The sequence below is a fragment of the Tetrao urogallus genome (genome assembly GCF_951394365.1).
Source record: "Tetrao urogallus genome assembly, chromosome: 17".
Taxonomy (NCBI): domain Eukaryota; kingdom Metazoa; phylum Chordata; class Aves; order Galliformes; family Phasianidae; genus Tetrao; species Tetrao urogallus.
Window position 1 is genome coordinate 7,671,768 of NC_136830.1, and position 20,926 is coordinate 7,692,693.

At 45.7% G+C, this 20,926-nt stretch overlaps 1 protein-coding gene across 1 annotated transcript in view; it reads left to right on the forward strand.

The window, feature by feature from the left end:
• Positions 1-5,349: 5,349 nt before the first annotated feature.
• The window catches only part of ZNRF3 (zinc and ring finger 3), a gene marked incomplete at both ends in the record, with an annotated part of 70,126 nt that continues 54,549 nt past the window's right edge, over positions 5,350-20,926 (forward strand). The window contains one exon of the mRNA XM_079544099.1: positions 5,350-5,787. Within this exon, the coding sequence (XP_079400225.1) occupies positions 5,350-5,787 (438 nt within the window). The remainder of the gene's footprint in view (positions 5,788-20,926) is intronic.

A 20,926-nucleotide genomic window follows, 5' to 3' on the forward strand; every position in this document is an offset into this window, starting at 1 on the left:
CCGGAGAAGTCTTGTCCGGTGTCGCACCTTCCTGGGGCGTTCTCCGTGGGCAGAGCAGCTCCTCGGGTACGGGAGGACATCTGCTGGCTGCTGTGCCGCGGTGCAGCCGCGGCCGGAGGCGGTGCGATGGGAGAGAAGGGTCTGAAGTTTCGTTTAAGGATTACTTCAATGCAAAACAACCTTCTCGCTCAGATAAGAGTCCAGGAAGCCTCCCTGGTCATCAGACGAACCTTCTGCTGCTGGTATTCAATTGCTTCTGATAGCCATTTTAAGCTAAGGTAGATGTTAGTGTGCTGCATAGCATGAAGATGGTGTGTCCTGGATTTCGCTATGGTTGTTTAATATACAAGGGGGGGACCTCTGAAACACCAACTTAAATTTGAGTATCCGAACAGCCCAGAATTCCAAACTAAATACTGAATGAATATCTGCATTGTAGGAGGAAGATCTTAAGTCAACGAGACTCCCCTCCCCTCCCCTCCCCTCCCCTCCCCTCCCCTCCCCTCCCCTCCCCTTCCCTTCCCTCCCTCCCCTCCCCTCCCCTCCGCTCCCCTCTCCCCTCCCCTCCCCTCCCCTCCCCTCCCCTCCCCTCCCCTCCCCTCCCCTCCCCTCCCCTCCCCTCCCCTCCCCTCCCCTCTCCTCCCCTCCCTTCTCCTCTCCTCTCCCCTCCCTTCTCCTCTCCTCTCCTCTCCCCTCCCTTCTCCTCTCCTCTCCTCTCCTCTCCTCTCCTCTCCTCTCCTCTCCTCTCCTCTCCTCTCCTCTCCTCTCCTCTCCTCTCCTCTCCTCTCCTCTCCTCTCCTCTCCTCTCCTCTCCTCTCCTCTCCTCTCCTCTCCTCTCCTCTCCTCTCCTCTCTTCTCGGTGATGTATACCGGGCAGTTAATGGGAAAACCAATCTCTATAACCTTCTGTATGGGTTCAGTATTACCCACGAATACTCGACTTGCAGCCCAGAAATGAAAAGGTCATCGCTCACCAGTGGGGGAGACAGTCACTGGTTTCTGCAGTGACAGGTTGCCGCCTCCCTTGTGACTGGATTTCCCACTGAAATGTGCCGTGCTGCATTATTTGGTGTTATTTGGTGTCACTTTGAATTATAAATCATAGGAGTAAGAACACCGCTTTCTTACATCTGAGCAGATCCTTTCTGTATATTTTCTGTTCTCTTTGCAAAGCGAATGAAGGATGAACTATGCTCTGTGCAGGGTCTGGCTGATACTGGAGGTAATCAGATGGAAATTCCAAATTCACAGCAACTGAAGTAAACTTTTAATCCATACTCATGGATTAACGTCTTTATTTCTTTGAGAAAAGATCATGTTTTTCTTTGCCTTCAATATATGTGTTCTTAATGTCACTGCCCTCAATGCCTCCCTGCTACAACCTGACTTCTCTTCCCTATGTTTCACATTCCTTAAACATCCCTATCAAGCAAAAGACAACATATGCTGTGGCCAATCTGCTGCTGCACACATACTTTTTTTTCTGGCTACTGTCACACAGAATGTGTAACAGCTGAACACCACCCCCTGACCCCCCCATTAAAGGATGCAGTTCTGTTTACATGCACTCACATTTACTTATGTCCTTTCCTAGTCACAGCCCCCTTAAAATGCAAATAGAGTTACACAAGCTTCGTGTTAATTAAATGAGATGCACTCAAATTGATTATTTTCTTTTAAAAGTGTAAAATCAATAACAGACTGTTCTTTGGACAGCAGAATTGAAGAGGGTTGGGTTTTTAGGCGTGTTTCTGCTTCTTTTGCTTCCCATGTCTCCTGCACACCCTGGTGAGTGCTGCTGCAGTACCCAGAGGCAGCAGCCTCTGATTTGCACAATATTTGCAAGAATGTACAGTCTTAAGACCTCTGTTCTGCCCTTAAGCTTCATTAAAATTAGCTGATGTGTTCAGAAGAGTGACAGGGCTGGCAGGCAGATAGCGTATGTTTAATTTCATTATGAAATGAGGCTAAAAGAGGCTCTAGAAGGGGTTCTCCTGTGTGCTGTACTTGTGGTTGACTGCACAGTTTTGGCAGAAGGCAGCTTTCAGACATCTCCAGCCAAATGTGTTTTCAAGGGTAGAGACAGCAAGACCAGGGCAGCGCGATTCCTGCCCGGTTGAGCAGTGAGAAGGGCTGGTGGTCACAGTGTGAGGATGCTCAGTGCTGGGTTTTCCTCTTGCCTGATGTGCAGAGCTGCACATTCTACACAGTATTCCAGCCCTGTTCCCAGACTTGAGCTTTTTTCTCAGCATGGGGGTATGTGAGCACTTCACTGACATTGTTTTCCATCAGTGTGGGAGGAGGGCTCTATAATACCTAGTTATTTGCATGGGAAATAAGATGTAGGAAGTTTAGTGTCAAAAGCACCCACTGGTGCTGGTTGCCCTCTTCTCAGGGCATTCTTTTTCAGACCATTTGGCATTATATCTCATTTCATTATGCTCAAATCAAAGCTCTTATTGACCTCAGCTGCAGTTATAAATGCTTGAGGCTTCTGTGTGTCAGATCCCAAGCCTCAGTTAGCTATGTAGGGAAAAAAAAAAAAAGGAAACATAACTGAAGTATTATGGCAAACTGAACTGGGAGCCATAACGCTGCTAGCTGGGAAGAAAGCCAGTTAGAAATATTTGATTGCTTTAGTGTTAGACAGTCCATTCTTTTCCTCAATCTCCTGCTTGGATTTCTGCCCAAGTCAGGGAAACTTTGTGACCTGAGACTCAGTGCCTCATGTCACTCCTCGTTGTGTGACTGTGGGACTATGGCAAAGGCAACATTGCTGTGCCTGCACACCACAGCTATGGATAGTTTTGGAAGTCTATTTAATTATAAACAGAAGCAGGGGTTCTATCTATCTATCTATCTATCTATCTATCTATCTATCTATCTAATTTTCACTATACTTCAATTATTTTTATCTACACTGGGATGGATGCTCCTGTGAAGGCAAAAGTGTACCCAGGTAACAGAAGACTTTCTCAGTACAAGTGGGCTGGGTACAAGATTTCTTTTAAACTATCCAATCTAAATACACCCTATTTTACATATATATATTTAAATCTGAAATCTTACTAATCTCTCAATGGTGTAGTATTTGTGTGATCTTTAAAGATGAAATAGAAGAGAGAGGAAAAGGAAAAAATAGATCTCTAGCATTCACAGATGCCTACTGAATTCTTAAGGACACTTGGGGTGCCTTGACCTACAACTTACAACTTAAGCTGCTTACATTTACTAATAGGACATTCATTGGAAGAGCCTGATTACAGTGGCACGAGGACCTTTGTACAGGAAGAAAAATATTTGGTGAAGAATCTCAAACCTGACACACAAGGCTTAAAAACCTCCCAGTTATTGGAAATTAAAACCAATTCAAACAAAAACAAATGGAAATAAAATAGAAGAGAGGTCTGTGAAATGTTATAGTGCCATAAATGGGTCAGATGAGTGCCAGGAAGTGGTTACAAAAACCCAGTTGTTTTTAATGGTGACTTGATCTCAAAACCATGATTGATCAAGTCCAGTTCTGGTGCAGGAAGCAGTGGTTTGGGGGATTGGTGGAGTAGGTGGTTGTCCTTCAGCAGCTGATGGCTTCCTGTTCTCTTCTTCTTCTTCCTTTCCCTGAGAAGCAAGAAGCTCCCAGGCTATAGGAAGGGGCCCAGGCACAGATCTACCCTTTGGCTCGGGGAAGTTGGCATGCAGGAAGACCATTTATGACAGTGCTGGAGAACTGAACTATCCCAAATATTTTCCATGGGATACAATACCCTACTTAAGACTTTAGGAAAGGACTTTTTGAAACAAGTTAAGGGGTGAGAAGAGCGAGGCACCTGTGGGGCGGCAAGAGGGAACCACAGGCTTTGTTTCTCTGTTTCTTCATTTTAGGGACCTGTACTCATTAGAGAGAAGAGGAACAGAAGGATACAGAGCATGCAGATCCTCTTTTCAACTCCCAAAGGAATGAGAAGACAGCAGGTCTAGATATCATTGGCCTAATCCACAGAGGATGTAACAGAAACCCACTCATCATAGTAACAGTGACCCCTGCATTCATCTCACCTTTTGCTGCAGATTGCAAGACCGTGTACCCGACTCTGGGAGCAGTCTTCCAGAGTTCTCCTTAGTTCAATCTCTTAAAAGTCAGTTATGATGTAGCAAACAGTATGTTATCCAAACACCAGCCATTGATACACAGGTAAAGAAAACCAAGGGGAAGCGGTTTGCAGGAAAGACGTTTTTATTCAGTGCACTAGATGCTCATTTCTGGCATCCTAATGGAACACGACTTCATAATATTCTTAAAATCACGTTGACCGCATCTGTTTGCTTACTGCTTTCTCTGCTGTGACCAGGCCCCAGCACTGCAGTGATGCCTCTTCCGGCTGCCTTTCTGTGCATTTTGATTCACTGTACCAAATTCACACTCAATGAAGAAACCTTAACAGATTTAAGCTAATGCTGCTGTGTTCCACTAAGGATCCCGTTATCCTGTCTCATAAGCTCAAAGAGTACTGAGTTCAAGATGCTGATCAATACTCCTAGGGCTGGAGCACCTCTCCATGCAGAAAGGCTGTGGGATTTGGGTTGTTCAGCCTGGAGAAGAGCAGGTTCTGGGAGATCTCACTGCAGCCTTCCAGTATTTGGAGGGTGCTTATGATCAGGAAGCAACTTACGGTTCAGTAGTGATAGGACATGGAGGAATGGCTTCAAACTAAAAGAGGGGAGATTGAGGTTGGGTGTGAGGAAGCAATTCTTTGCTCAGAGGGCAGTGAGGCCTTGGCAGTGCTGCCCAGAGCTGTGGTGCCCCATCCCTGGAGGAGCCCGAAGCCATGGATGGGCAGCCTGAGCTGTGGGCAGCCAGCACACGGCAGGGCTGGGGGATCTCTGAGATCCCCTCCGACCTCAGCCATTCTATGATTCCTGCCCTACACGCGGATGAGGAACGTGCCGGATCGCTGGCAATGCCGTGTTACAAAGGCCCACAGCCGGTGCAAGAAGCGCACCAGCAGCAGCCGTGAAGCCGACGCGCCTTCGTGCCTGACTCACTGGGGCATCCCCAAAGCCCCCGGGCCGACAGCCCCGGCACGGCGCAGGGCCGGGCGGGCGCCGCAAAGCGCCGAGGCCGCAGTCACGCCCCGACCCCGCAGGCCCGGCCCGCGTGGGAGGCCGCCTCCCGCCAGGGCCTTCCTGGCAGCAGCGGGGCCCACCGGGCCGAACCGCTGGGCTCCGCGGGGCCGTGCGTGCGTGTGTGTGCGTGTGTGTGTGTGTGTGTGCGCGCCGAGGGAGGGACGGAGCGGGTCAGAGACGCGTGGAGGGCGGAGATAACCCCGTGGTGGCCGTCACGTGGAGCAGATGAAAGGGAAGCGGCTCGGCGGGGCGGGGAGCAGCCGGGCCGAGGGACGGGGAGCGCGGGGCCGGCGGCGGCGGCGGCGAGGAGCGGGGCGCGGCGCGGCGGGAGGGCGGCTGCCATGGGGCGCTGAGCCGCCCGGGAGCCCGGCCCCGGAGCTGGAGCCGCTCGGGAGCGATGCGTGGCGGCGGAGCGCCGCTCCCCCCCGCCGCGCGATGAGGGGCTGCGGGGCCGGCGCGGGGCCGGCCGTTCCGCCGCCGCTGCTGCTCGGGCTGCTGCTGGCCGCGGCGCCGGGCGCGGCGCTGGGCAAGGAGACGGCGTTCGTGGAAGTGGTGCTCTTCGAGTCCAGCCCCAGCGGCGACTACACCACCTACACCACGGGGCTGCAGGGCCGCTTCTCCCGCGCGGGGGCCACGCTGAGCGCCGAGGGCGAGATCGTGCAGGTGAGCGCCGCGGGGAGGGGAAGGAGGGGACGGGGAAGGAAGGGAAGGGAAGGGGGGGGCGCCGGCCCCAAGATGGCTCCGCGGCGCCGTCCGCCGTCACCTGGCGGCACAAAGCCCGCGCCGAGCCGGGCCGGGCCCCACGTGCGGCGCGCGGCCTGGGGGCGCGGGGCGCCACGGTGACAGATGCGCGCACAAAGGCCGCGGGGCGCTCCGCCGAGCCGGGCCCGCACCTCGCGGCGGAGCCTCGGCTGACACGCGGGGAGCCGCCGTGCGAGGCCGCGCCGGGAGCGGCGACGGCAGCCGGGGGGGCGGGGATGGTGCGGGGCCGCCCGGCCCGGGGCCGCCGTCGGAGCAGCGTCTGCAGAGCGCGGCGCGGGGCGTGCGGATGGGAGCGCACGAGGCGCCGCGCCGCTCTCCGTCGGTTCCTCTGCAGGTCCGGCGCTGCGCTCAGCCTACCTGTTACTGCTGCCCCGGATCTCGGCTCCTTATTCAAGTTCCTCTTAACTTCTCATCGGAGAAATAAGTTCGGTTTTTATCTGAATGCGGCTACTCTTTACTCTGTTTGAAACTCTTGAAGTGCTTATCTAATTTCTTTGTAGTCACTGGTAATTGTTGACTTTATTTTTTTCCCCTTCGGCTAAGTAAAGAAAAATGACTTAAATGGTGTTTTAATAAGTTTGATTGTTGAGCAGCTGCCAATAGCAACCCTTATTTCTCTAACAGCAGTGGCGTTTGTTGGCTTGAGTTTTGTCTATGCACACATACGTGCCTAGGTATATATGGTTGCGTATCATAGAATGGTTGGAGTCAGAAGGGACTCCCAAAGGCCGTCTGTTCCCAGTGCCTGCAGTGCACAGGGACACCCACAGCTCCAGCAGTGCTCACAGTGCCGTGCCCTGAGCGTGGCTGTGTGCAGGGATGGGGCAGCACCAGCTCTCTGGGCACCCTGTGCTACTGCCTCGCCACCCCATTGTAAACAACTTCTTCCTTATATCCACTCTAGACCTTCCTTCTGGGGGAGGTAGGTTAGGAACCATTTCCCTTTGTGTCTCCTAAAGAGTTTCTCCTTCTGTCTCCATGTACGTGTTCAAAGAAAATTCCAGTGCCTCGTAAGCTCCAAAAACAATTAGTAAAGCTCTAAAGCCGTAACAAGTGATTCTGAAAATAATACTTTTTTTTTTTTTTTTTCTTTTAAAGTAAAGAATACCAGTTTTTCGTGCATGTTCTTTCAGAGTTTCTGCTGGGAGGCTTTCTTGTAAAAATTCACTTGCAGGCAAAAGAGTTGTGAGGACAAGCTGCTGGGGAGCATTCTTGTTTATTCTTCCAGAGGAAAAAAGGGATGAAACAATTAATTTATGTTTCTGACATTCATTAAAAGGTAATGCTGGAAGGAGCTGAAACTGATACTGACATTCTTTTGGTCCATTGTCAAGTCATTCATGTTTCACTCCATGCTGTGTATCTATGGGGAAATCAAGAGCCTGACGTGTTGCTGTGTTAGCATTAAGGACAGAACAGACAGTGAGCATCACTGAGCACCTGATGGAGCTGTGGGTGTCCCTGTGCACTGCAGGCAGTTGGACTGGATGCCCTCAGGGGTCCCTTCCAATCCAACCGTTTTATAATTATTCTCTGATGATGGCTTTCTTACTGTGGCTTTTCACCAAGGCTGTGTATTCATGAACCCATATGAATACGTTGGTTTTGGTCATCGTTTAAAGATCACTGTGAAATTTAGCAAGGGATTTTGCAGCTGATGGCCCTTCAGCAGTGGCCAGCGGTGCTTCCAGCAGTTCAGTGAGCTTCTCTTGTCCCCAGTCGTTTTGTCAGTGCACACAGGCTCTTTCAAAATTAAAATGCTTTTTTCGTTGAAGTGAAATATTAGAAATTCTTGAAGATCAGCCACACATTAGAGAATGAATCAAAGGAACTGTGGTTTCGGGACTATACAAAGACTTACTTTTGTTTATGTTAATAGCTTCAATTACTCATTAGTGTTGAAAGTCTCCGAACAACAATAACAACAAAAAACGACTTAAGAAACAGTGAACTTTCAGCTTTTGATAGGTTGTCCATTCAGTCTCCCACTGGTTATTGGTCAGATTGCTATCCAGCAGTGGTATGCTGTTACATTGTTTCTCATGTTGTGATGACCAAGTCTTCTCAGGGTCAAACGTCTACCAGAATAACTCTTCAGAGAGATGAAATGTTCCTATGTGTTCTTTAATGTGGCCACAGTTTGCAGCAAACTCATGGCCAGGTTGCAGTGTCTGCTGCCCTCATGAAAGGTCTGACTGCCCTGGTGGTGTTGCCGTGCTAGCATACAGTGTGCTTCCTGAGGCTGCGTCCTGGTGCTAGGATGGCTGAGACTGGGAGTCAAACACTTCTGCTTGGAGAGTGATTGGGAAAACAAGACTTTGTTGAAACCACTGAAATGAAATTCTTCATTAAAACAAATGGTGACCAACAAGCTCCTTCTGGTTGAAACTTCTTGCAGCACTTGGACTAAAAGCTTAAATGTAGTTCTGTGTTGAAGTAGGTGCTATGTGACCACAGGCTTACAGTGCTAGGGCAGCATCACTGATGTGAGTAGCAGTGTTTCTATTGCTTAGAGAGGGATAATATATCTTAATTCTATTTGTACTTGGCGAGCCTCATAGAATGATAGGATCATTTGTGCTGGAAAGGACCCCCGAAGGCCATCTGTTCCCACTGCCTGCAGTGCACAGGGACACCCACAGCTCCTTCAGCGCTCACAGCCCCATCTCTTGACCGTGGCTGTCTGCAGGGATGGGGCACCACCACCTCTCTTAGTACCCTGTGCAGTGCCTCACTACCCCCATTGTAAACAACTTCTTCCTTACATCCAATCTCAGTGTCCCCTCTCTAAGTTTGAAACCATTTCTACTTGGAGATGCCCAAAGCCAGGCTGGATGTGGCCCTAGGCAGCCTGATCTGGGTTGCTAGTTGTAGGGAACTGTTAGGTCAGAGCTTGAATTGGTGATGGAGCACCTGATGAAGGGGTGCAGCTGGCCCAGGGAGCACAGACATATTATTTGCACTTGTGTTCCACACGTGACCAGAAGGAGTGGACCCAGAGTAGGGCCTCCCTGGGCTCAAGTGAGGGCCAGCCATGTATGGGAGAGTATTGCTTGTACCTGGGCTGCTTCTGAAGATGGAGTGCCAGAGGCCCCTTCATCAGTTGGTAAGTTCAGTTCTTCTTAGTGTCTCGTACCGTTGACTTGTCTGTGGTGCACATTTGCCCTGTATCACTGAGAATCTGTTGGAAGTGGTTTTGGTTTTTTGTGACCAGAGCACCAATGCATACTACTTTTAAGAGAAGCATTGTGGGGGAGAGATTTTTGAAATATTATTCTGGGTTTTGCTTGTGTGATAGAAGTTCAGGTTTTAGTTGATTTGTTTCTGCTTGGAAGCCTCGACAGGAAAATAAGTTGAATAGAACTCAACATAGAACATAGAGAATGAGTTCTATGTAGCTATTGAACAGAAGTGATGTGGATTTGTAATGATCTCCAGTTGTATATACCTTCTGTGCTCAAAAGGTACCACTGTGGGGTGAACAAGCATAGTGGGTTTTTTATTTTGTTTATTAAAGCTTCAGGAGGAAAACAGAATTTGAACACTTAAACTTCTTGTGGCTGTTTCTTGTAGCAATGCCCTTGCCCGTATTTTCATCTTCTTTCTGTTGCAGAAGATGGGGAGGCTTAGATTTGAACTGCAGCACCATGTGAACGTGTGCCCTCCTTCAGTCTGCCTCCCACCCCTTATTTACTTGAGTAACTTTGAATCTTTCCTCTGTTTTCTCAAAAAGCAAAAATAGCTAAATTGTCAGGTAGGCTTTGCTCTCTGAAGTACTGGCAGAGTTTCTAAGAGAGCTGAAAGCAGCAACTGGAAATAACTGTGCGGATATGTAGATGTCTGGCAGTAATCAGAGGAGACTGAGTCAAGGGAGCGTTTGTGTCCCTTGAGAGTAGAAATTTTTTTTATTTTATTTGATGCTGTTGCTTTGTGAGCAGGCAGGTTGAGTTTCTTCTTGTGCCTGAGGGCCATTCAAACTCAGGAAGTGGAATTATTTGTGGCATTGAGTCACCATTTTGGATGTTTTCTTTGCTTGTTACTCTCTTAGACAATGAAGACACCTGTGATTGGTTTTCTGTCATTTCCCGTACCTTAAACGTAGTGCTCAGACTTCCAGTAATGATCTGAAGGACGTTGGGGTGATAGGTTTTCTCTGGTAAAACTGAATTCCTGGTACCTGTTTTTGGTTTGCATTGGTGTCACGCTCTTGCAGCGCGGTGTTTTGGTGCTGAGGAGACACTGAAATGTGGGTGCTTGGAATGGGATGGGGGGGAAAGGTTGTTGAGCACTTACTGTGTGGGTCCATCCTGATGCACGGGTGGGAGACCTGGAGCCTGTTTGCTTTGTCTTATGTGAGAAGGCTGCCTGAGTGTGATGCTCTATTGCTACCTGTTAGGTTCTGTGCTGTGAGAGGGAGGGATGTTTTTTTTCATGAGTTATGAGTTATGAATGAGTTATGAGTTATGAATGAGTAGCTACAGGTGTTGGGAGCATGTGAAGAAGGCAACCCGTTGAAGTGTCTTGCTTAGGTTGTTCGTGCTCTTAGGCTTTTGTCTTGATCCTGTGAGTTCCAGTCTACTTATGTCAATACTTGTAGGAGGCTGGTTATTCTGGGCTTCTGAACACAGTATTATAAATAAGGATCTTTCACTTTTATCATCAATGAACGTGGTATAAAACCTAAATCAATGTGGAATTTTAAGGACTGGTAGCTTAAAAGCTGTAGGCCTGCAGTAAGTGAGGCCTTGGAGCATAAAGACACCTGTGTGAACTGTTTCTAAATGGATCTAAGGCAATAGTAAATGCATGTTTCTAGGCGTTACTACATGAGTACAAAACTCAATGAGGAACTGATGTTTCAAGAGGAAACTCCTATGTCTGTAGTGTTGTCTGTGAGCAGTACTGGATGGAATCCTTCTACCAGAGCCATGACAGCACTCGAGGCTGAGGCTGTCCCTTGAGGGCAAGGCAGGAGACAGCGTAAGAAAAATGAGGCAAAAGGTATCTGAGTATGGAGGAAAAGGTGTAACAGAGCAAAAAGTGCTGATTCTTAGAAGGATGAGAATAAAGATGGCAAAGGAAATAAGCTTGCGAGTCTAGGTCTTGAATTGAGGCCAGCTAGTGCAAGTTTATTTGCTTTCCCATTTTATCGCTTATTTTTGTCCATAGAAAGTCATTGGTGGCAGTTCAGATAATTTTTCCACATAGTTTAGTGAGAGATTTTCAGACTTAAAGATTTATGCAGTTGCATCCTTGCCCTTAGCAGGATGCTGACTGCTGCCTTTCAGGTACTCCTGTTGCTCATTCAAGAGATGGCATTGGGGCAAAAAAATCCCAGAGGAAAGACTCGAAAATTGTTAAACTTGGAGCCGTTTGGAGAAGTTTTTCATTTATATGTATTTACGTTAAGACTGGATCTATGTGAATATAATGGTTTAGATGTAATTACAGTCTGCTTTGCAGTGTTACCAGCGCTTGTGGCCAGCCGTGCCCCACGGATAGGACTGGCACACACTCACCCTGAGCACACTGGATGTGACTATAGGATGGGGTAACTTTGTTTTAATTGCTTTGTTCACGAAGGGCTTCTGAAATGGCTCTGGGTGAAGCAGGTAGAGGTCATGATTTGGTGTGGCAGAACTTGATAAGAACAAAATGTAGGCAGCTTTGCTCAAAGCGGGTCTTATAGGAAAGTCTCGAGTAGTTGTATAAAACCATTGATTAGCATACATTGTAATTTTCTTTCAGTTTATACCATCTTGTGGTGGAGCATGTATTTAAAAATGCTCCCTTTTTTATTACAGTCTTCCAGTCGTTTTGTTTTGGCGTTTCAAAGTGAGGCCCTTCTGGACCAAAATAACTTTCACAAGCATAGTTTTTCAAAGTGTGAATGCTTTCAAGAGGCCAGCATCTTCTTGGTTAAGGAGAGGTGACATGTGGAGGCAGCAGTCTGTCATATCCTCTGTGTGAGTTCTTTACCCAGCTCTGGAAGCGGTGCAAGTATTTGCATTAATACTTAATGCATTAAAAATGCTTCATTTAGGAAGTGTTAATATTTAACTTGAACATACTATCTCTTCCTTTGGACATCTATGCTTTACTATGCAAGTGTGGTCAGAACAGAGGTGGTTGTTGTCTGCGTATGGAGACTAAATGAATACAAGTTGAATGTTTGGCCTCGTTTCTTGTGCTTCCTGACTTGAAGGGAGAGCCCTTCACATTAAAGAAGATTGGCAAAGGAAGAAGAGATTGTTTTCAAACAAAGACGTGTTTTGAAATTGCTACAACATGAGATTAAAAAAATGAATGCGTTTTTTCTTGACTATCTGACACTTGAACCAGACATGACCAGGAAAGTGTGATTTTTATTTTTTTTATACATCCAATAGAAACCATCAAAATGTGTACTTTACTGCACTCGCGCCACTGGTGGAGCTGTGTTTATGTTGGGATTGAGTAGCAGTGCTCAGAAGAAGGATTGTAGTGCCTTGGAGTGTCTCTTCACAGTGATGAGCTGCTATCATTCTTTATTTCCTTTTCATGCTTCTTTAAAAGACTTCTGTTGTTGCATTTGGCTTTAAGATGAAAAACCAGTTTACAAAGGTTGATTAGGTGCCTGTTATGTTCCAGACACAAGTACGCCCTTAAATATGCAGCTTAATATATGCAGACTCTCTAGGCTTCCCAGACTCATGTTGCTCTGTACACTGATGTAAAGATTTTTCATTGTTTTCTAATGCTGTTGGCAGCTTAATCTTTCTGTTTGTTTTCTGGAGCTGAAGCTGTTTTATTATTTTGCATCATCGTTAGTAATCAAGCGAGCTGAAGGCTCAGTGAGGAGGTGAGGAACTAAGGGACATATTTGAGAGTCAGCAGTGGTGGTTGGAGTGCAACTGTTTAATTAGCTGTACAGGCACAAATGTTGCAAGTATGTGTCTCCTGCTGTGAATTTATTGCATGCGCTTGGTAAGCAGCTTTCAAATGCTTCTGATTGTAGTGTTTGAAAAAATTGCTTTTAATTCAGAAAGACCCTAGTTTGCACAGTTTCTGCCAACATCTGTTTTCCTAATTTGATCCTTTTGATGCTCGTCTGCTGTAAAACAAAAAATAAAAGTAGTAATTTTGGGTGGGAGAAATCCTTCTCTATTTCTCACTCTGCCTCCCCTCAGCACAGAAGAGATGCTAACCTAACTTTTCAATGGATTTACTGTTGGAACTGAAAGCTCCCAACCTTAGAGCAAAGCATGCATTTGGAGAAGCGACTTGGAATTATAGGAACTATTCTGTTCCTTTTTGTACACGAATGGATCAATTATCTTAAGTCTGTAGATAGTGGGGAAGAATCTATATTCAAGTCTGTGACTTATTTTCTGCAGAGACCATCCTCAAAGGCTTATGGACTTCTCTTACTTGTGCCTGGCTACACGATGGCAGCTGCAATTCAACCCCAAAATAATAATAATGGAATCTGTATCTCCTAGATAAAATATGATACATATAATGTGCCAGTTTTGCAGATTAGTGCTCTGTTCCTTTTCCACTGAAGTTTTACTGCTCTTTGCTGGTTTTGGAGGTAAGGATGGAGGTTAGGATGCTCAGTGTAGCAGTTGCTGATTTTTTTTTTTTATTTTATTATTTTTTTTTTTTAAAGACTGGCAGTTCTCTTAGGGAAATGTCTAAGGCCCATAGATGGTGTGTGTCTGTAACATGAAAACAATATAGGTTTGCATTCTAGTGTTGCATTTTACAAGGGTCCACCTTACCCTCTCTTACTTGTTTTATATGTACTTAGCATCTGCTTTAGAGGGCTTTTGTCTTTCATGCTCTGATGATGAAGGATTGATGAATGCCTGATGGATGCCAAGCTGGCAGGCATCCTGCATGGTGCACAGCAAGACCGAGGGGAACTTGTGAAGCAGAGCCAGGCGGTGCTGGTGAGTTCAGTAGCTAATAGGAGCCAAGGGTTAGAGAGCGGTTTTTACTCACAGGCAAGGTATCCCCAGTCTGCTAGTTGGCAGTGTTCTGTCTGTTTCGAAGATAGTATCTTTTCATCCCTGCACTGCATTGAAAAGGCGTTGTGGAGTAGTTAACACAGAAAAATTCTCAAGGTGTGATCTGCTTGTCTTCTGCTGTTTGAGAAAGCAAATGGCTCTGGCTCTGTGTTGCCAGAGCTCCTCCTTCCCCACCACATTTTTTTTTTTTCAGTGTATCTTTCAATGTTTTGATATTGGGAGTTTACAGAGATATTTCTGTAGTAAAATGACAGGACTGCTGTGGCACACTGGGATAAACTTCTCAACCATATGTATTTTGTGTATATTCAGTCGCCTCTGGGAGCTGTCTCCCTAAATAAAGGAAGTTAAAGATAGGGGTTTCCTTTCATCTATCCCTCTTGTCATCTTCAGACGGCCATGAGAAGGTTCAGAAGTCTTGAAATCTTTCAGATAGCTTTAGCATTAAGCGTAGGTCTCTGATGTGGAACGGTCAGCCAATGTTTGCTTGTGTGTGATGTATGTGGTACAATTAAATTGAAGTTGCACAAGGATGAAGCTAGGAAAAATAGTTTTTAAACTATGCAAGTGGTTTCTTTTTCCACATCTTGAAGTGTGCTGGAGCCTGGAGAGACATTTCAACTGTGCAAGCAATATGGGAAGAAGCTACTGTCCTTGTCAGGTCTGAAGTGTCCTGAAAGAGTTAAGCTCTAATTAGCTCACTCATAAGGTATTTAATATCCTTATTAAACTCAACTACTGGTTTACTTTTTTTTTTCTTCTTATGGTGAATAAAATTTCTTGAAGAGCTGAGCCTCTGCTTCTCAGATCAGAGGCTCACATGTTGAAGCTGGCAGTGCTAGAGGCTAGTTCCTATCTGTGTGACAGCATTTTTAATTTAACAGGACCGGCTTTGATGTGCTCGAATATTTATAGGAAGCTTCAGATCACTGCAGTATATGTTCTTTTTAACTGGAGCAGAAGTTCCTCTTCATGCAACAAACTTTGATTCTCTCTGTTTACTCTTGGGTCCCTTTTGGATTTGCAGTTATCTGAGAGGTTTTGTGTTACAAAAATACAGTTTGAGTGGGGGAGGAGCTGCTCAATTTCCCTTCTCGTTTCTTCAGTTTGGGGGGTGGTTTGCTTACTGCGTCTTAGCTCCTTGTTTCTGCCCAAATACAGCTAGTGACATTGTGGGAGAGACTGATACAGTGAAATTGAACTTAAGCGAAATGCAGTTATCATACAACATTCTCCCATCATCTGTGGGAGCTCTCCTGTGTTTGCAGGGTCTCAGACCTGAGATGGGTTCAAGTCAGAGGGTACTCAGGAAGACGTGCTCATGTCCTGGAGAATCACAGAATGCTGAGGTTGGAGGGGAGCTCAGAGATCCCCCAGCCCTGCCGTGTGCTGGCTGCCCCCAGCTCAGGCTGCCAATCCATGGCCTCAGGCACCTCCAGGGATGGGGCACCACAGCTCTGGGCAGCTCTGCCAGGACCTCACTGCCCTCTGAGTGAGGAATTGCTTCCTCACATCCAACCTCAGTCTCCCTTCTTTTAGTTCAAAGCCTCTCCCTGGTGTCCTTTCACTATCAGACTGAGTAAAAAGTTGCTTCCCTTCCACTTGTAAGCGCCCTTCAAATACTGGAAGGCTGCAGTGAGGTTTCCCTGGAGCCTTCTCTTCTGCAGGCTGAACAGCCCAGCTCCCTCAGCCTTTCTGCACAGGAGAGGTGCTCCAGCCCTTTGATCATCTTCGTGGCCCTCCTCTGGACCTACTCCAACAGAAATAACAAGAATAAGAGCTTTCAAGTCACTTTGTGGCTTAAAGAGGAACTGAAAATTTGAGGTTAAGCTCTCAGTGGGAGCTGATCAGAAATTATGGGGGGAAAGAAAAGAAGTTTTAGGTGGAATTTGCCTTTTTTTTTTTTTTTTTAAATAACTATTCCGCTTAGATGGTTTGGCTTACGTGGAACTCTGTTCGTACTCGGGCAGCAATCCTAATAAAAGAGCACCCAGTGGGTCAACTATCAGCTAAGAGTTTTCCTTCTCACCTTTCTTTGCCTGGGCAGCTTACCAGGCATGCTGTCTCTGAACTGGAGCCCCTCCAGCACCAAGAGGTGGGCTCTGTCAGAGCTGGCCCTGTAGGCCCTTTCCAAAACAGTAATGTGGAGTTTTTGCCACTTTCGCTAGTTTTGGTATCTTAGAAAGGCATGATTGTGGTTGGAATCTTTCTCTTGATTGTGCCAGAAGAGGAAGTGTCTATGTCATATGAAAGTGTTTCTCAGGCTAGCTATTCCAGTAAACTACTTTCTTCCTTTTTTTTCTGCTGTGTTTCTGTTCTTCCTACTTTATCTTTACAACTTTGTTGTGGATCTCTCGTGGACTGCTTTATCATTCTTACTCCTTCCATAGAAAGCCTTATCATGGTCAACTGGGACATGAAATCATAGAATAGAATCACAGAATTATAGAGTATCCCGAGTTGGAAGGGAAAGCAAAACAGCAGTGTTTTATTTCCTAGAGTTTTCCATGCGGATGCCAACAGTTGGGGCAGATCTCTCTAGTTTGCTCTGCTTTATTGTTTTTTTCACAAAGTTCTGTATGTTTCATGTCATATGGCTGTGTAATTGTGACTTTTTCTATTATGCTTAATTGGGAACTCAGTTATCCAAGCAGCAGATTTCTCATGTAAAAATTCAGCCTTTCAGTAATGGTAACTTTTTATGCGTATTTTAATGCATGTCTTACACTGGAAAACATTTGTTAGTATAGACATTCCTACTGCAGATGCTCTCTGTTGGTACAGCCTATTCTCGTTCAGCAATTGATTTCAATTATGTCACTGTCTGCATAGCTAAATAGTGACAGGGAGTGACCGCAGGAGAAGTGATTGATTAGCCCCACTGCATTTGTGCCTGTTTGATGCAGGTAGTTTGCTCAGAGTAATGGTGCTCTTGTTAGGGCAGTTCTGCAGGGGAACAGGGACCTGCAACTTGATGTAGAGCTTCTAAAGTACACCAGCGAACAGAACTGTGCTAGAAGTCAGCTTATGGAGTCTAAAACTACAAAAAATGAGTATGATATCAAGAGAAGAGCTGATCAGAACGTGAAGCAGCTGTGCGGTGTCTTCAGGAAGTCAGCATTGTTCACATTCTGCTAAAGCTGATGTGAAGTCCTCCAAATTGTGTGGCTGCTGAAATACAACTTTGGTGCTTGTGTTGATGGACGGATGTGTCTATGACCTCTTTTTTTTTTTCTGCAGCATCCTTATGAGATGGGAGAATTTTTGAAGTATCCAATTATTCGATGCTTTTGTCTCCGAGAAGGGTTTATCTAAAGATGGCGACGGTTTTTGTTTGGTTTTTGTGGAACTTTGGTAAAGCTGTAAAAGAAAGCTGATACTACTGATGTGAGGCTGTGTCTTAATGAGTTTCCCTCTTGCCTCTAGCATATGGAATTATTGTAGTTAAAAGGAATTACAGAATTCAAAGGGAACAAAATGCAACCTGTGTATGGCACCTGTGTGACACGTTGCGGTTAGGCCAACATTTTCTCACTGTTAGTGTTCTGTTGCTGAGACAGATGTCCTCATCCTTGTTCAGGGGCTGCAGTTCCTTCCTTGTGGCTGAGAAATCTCGCCTGAAGTCATCAAGACCAAGGAGAAGCTGCTGAAAGGGCCCAGATGCTCTCAGGGCTTTTGACACGTGATATCCCATGATACAAAGGATGGGAGAAGGAATGGAATTCTCCGTTTATAAAGTCTGCTTTTCCTCGCTCCTTTCCTGCCCTTTTCAAGTGATTTGAGATCATATCGAGTGTTCAAGGGCTGGATGGACTTAAATAAACCCTTATGCTAATAAGATGTTCTGCAGAGGAGTGTTGTGAATGTGACCACGATGTCTCAAGGTGCAGCTTTCATGGTGAAGAAGTTCTGTCAGGGAGGGATTATTACAGAGCTTGTAGCAGAGACTTTGATCCTGTCAGCATCCACGCTTAGTTACTGGCACAAATGAGAACTGTGTTTTTATTGTTCAATTGTTTCTCCAGTTTCCAACCCTGCTTCCCCAGTGAATATACTTTTCAGTGATGTTTTATGGTCTGAAGTCATTGATAAACACATATGCAGGCAGTGGCTGGAGCCATTGTGGCTGAGCCATTGAGTCTACAGCTTTATAGTCTTCTCAGGTTACTCGGATGGTTGTACTCTTTTAAGTGAGCTAAACAGCATGTGCTGCACTTGACAAATGTTACTCAACCTATGTTTAGAGAAGGAATGGACTTTGGAAAATTTTTCAACTTTGGAAGGGGCTACTTCCATCTGATGAAGGATATTGAGCATCTCCTGTGATTAAAGGAAAAATTGTTTGGAAAGCATGTTTGCATTTAGAAAGCTCTTTTTCTGTAATTTAAATACACGAACATTGAAACTGTTTTTGAAGAAAGATAGTGTCAAGCTTTTGACCCCCTTGCATTTGATCTGCTCTGCTTAAGCTATTCTTATTTAGTGTGATTATTCATTTGTATAGTTTTAATTTTGCATAATGATTCTCTCATGCAGATCAACAGGCAATCAGATTCCTGCTGTCTTGGTATTTTCTGATGTGTTGCCTTAGGGGCAAAAAAAATGAGTATATAATTTAAATCAAACTAAAAGAGGGGAGACATAAGGAAGAATTTTTGACACTGAGGGCAGTGAGGCACTGCACAGGGTGCCCAGAGAGCTGGTGCTGCCCCATCCCTGCACACAGCCACGCTCAGGGCACGGCGCTGTGAGCACTGCTGGAGCTGTGGGTGTCCCTGTGCACTGCAGGCACTGGGAACAGACGACCTTTGGGGGTCCTTTCTGGCTTCAACTATTCTATGATGCACTTTTACCCCCTGTGTGAGGGGAGAACAGTAATGCCTATTTGTTTGGGTAGCATCTCAGAAATACGTATGACTACACCAAAGTATGTTGTTGCTCTGTGGAGACCCAGTGTGATGATGTTTTGAAATGCTATGAGTTGTGAGTGATGGTGGAGACCCTACCGTTGTTGAAGAATTCTAAGCAGGCTTTGCAGACACTGTATTGCTCTTGCTGTGCTTTTGTGTTAGGAGGGAGCAGCAGACAACAGCATACATTTAAATCAGTCCTATTGCAGAGGCAATTTTTGCCAATCAAGTGTAAATTATTTTCTGTCCTTAAATTAGAATAGTAGAATCATAAAATGGTTAGGAGGATGTTGAACATCACCCAGTTCCAACCCACCTCCATGAGAAGGGACACCTCCCACTAGACCATGCTGACCCCCAAGGCCTTGAGCACCTCCACGGATGGGACATCCATCACTTCTGAGGGCAGCCTGTCCCCATGCCTTGCCACCCTCAGCTGTAGCTGGTTTCCTTGAATGGGAATTGGTGAAGCTAGGAGGATATTTGCTCCCTGTGTGAGCAATGTGACATACTGTTGCTGAAAAGGATATTGCTAGTGAATAACTTCCTAGATAAAGATCTTTTTTGGACTAGGTTATGCTGCCTGGGCAGCTGAAGTATAGATTTAACAGTTGTACTGTCCAAATGCTGCTGAATCTTGAAACCCAGTGATTATAAAGATATTCCAGATAAAATAGTACGTTCTTCAAAACAAAACACAAACTAACATAGTAAATACTGGAGGTGAATGCTGATCATAGTCTTAAGGTAGAATTCTGATGTAGGTAGTTTCTAGGGAAGGTTGAAGAAAAGTACAGATCCTGAATGTGCCTTAAGGGAAGGTGATAGGGAAGGAAACCTCACCTTTTTATATAGCATTCTTGACAGAGAATGAGACGCTCATTAGAATGAAGAGAAGAATGAACTTAGAAGAGAGAAGCCCTAAAGCAGTCACTGGGTGTAGATCCAAGTCATGGGAGAATATGCTGTAGCACTTTCTTGTGTCTTTAGAGACTTTGCTCTAAGGAGAAGCCTGTGAGCTTCAAGAAAGAGGCTGGGTGATGACTTTTAGCAGTGAGCTGTGGGAATGATTGGAAGATCAATGGAATGGGTCAGAATTAAACCAGTGCTCTGCTTTGTTATGGGTGAGTGTGTGCTGCCTGCTTAAAGGGATCACAGAATGGTTTGAGTTGGAAGGGACCTCCAAAGGCCAACTGGTCCCTGTCCCTGCAGTGCACAGGGACACCCACAGCTCCATCAGTGCTCACAGCCATGATGTTTGCCATCCATGAACTGCCTCTGTTCTGTCCTTAACACCAACACCTAACAAGCAGGGATATCCATCTCTTGTTGGATAAAGTTTGGAAAGGAATAGAAGCTGATAACTGATAATGGTATAGAATGCTGAGGAAATGGAGCTTGTCACAGTGATTAGTATATGTAGAAGAAGAAATCAGGTGTGGCCTTCTGCAGCAGAGCTGTGCCTTTGTGTCTTCTGAGTTTTGTTTGGTACTGAGTTAACATCAGGTAAGAGAAGGAGCTGTTGGTGCTCTTGAAAAGCTCTTTGAACTTAGGTGTGTTGCTGAGCTGTGTAGCAGCTGATCAGAAACAAACACTTATGTTTGTTACTATCTTAATTTTTGCCTTTCTCAAAGGGTTATTAGAGTGTGTCTAGGTGAAGAACAGCAAACCTGATTTGAGAGCAGTATGCAGAACTGAATCCTGTCATATGAGCCAAGAACATGACTTCCTAAGTAAAGGCTCTGCCCGTATGTGTGTGTTACACTGTCTGTTTGTACTGTGGGAGTATTACAGCCTTAGGTTTCTTCTGATTGTGACATGGTGTGAAAATGAAGCTTACATTAATAAATCAAAACTAAATCCTTCCAGATTATTTGTCTGGCCACCTGCACCGGTGTGGGAGAACTGGAGAAGATGAAAATTAGGATTATTCGAATAATCTGCTTCTAAAATACAGTTAACTATATAACTATGTAAAGTGAACTATATAAAGCAAAAAAGCTCATATCTGAGGGCTTTCTCAAATGGATCTGTGGTGGATGTCTTTGCCTTAACTGAAATAGAAAACAAGACCATTGGAGTCCTGTTGTGCAGTAATAATTGTGGCTTAGTTGATGC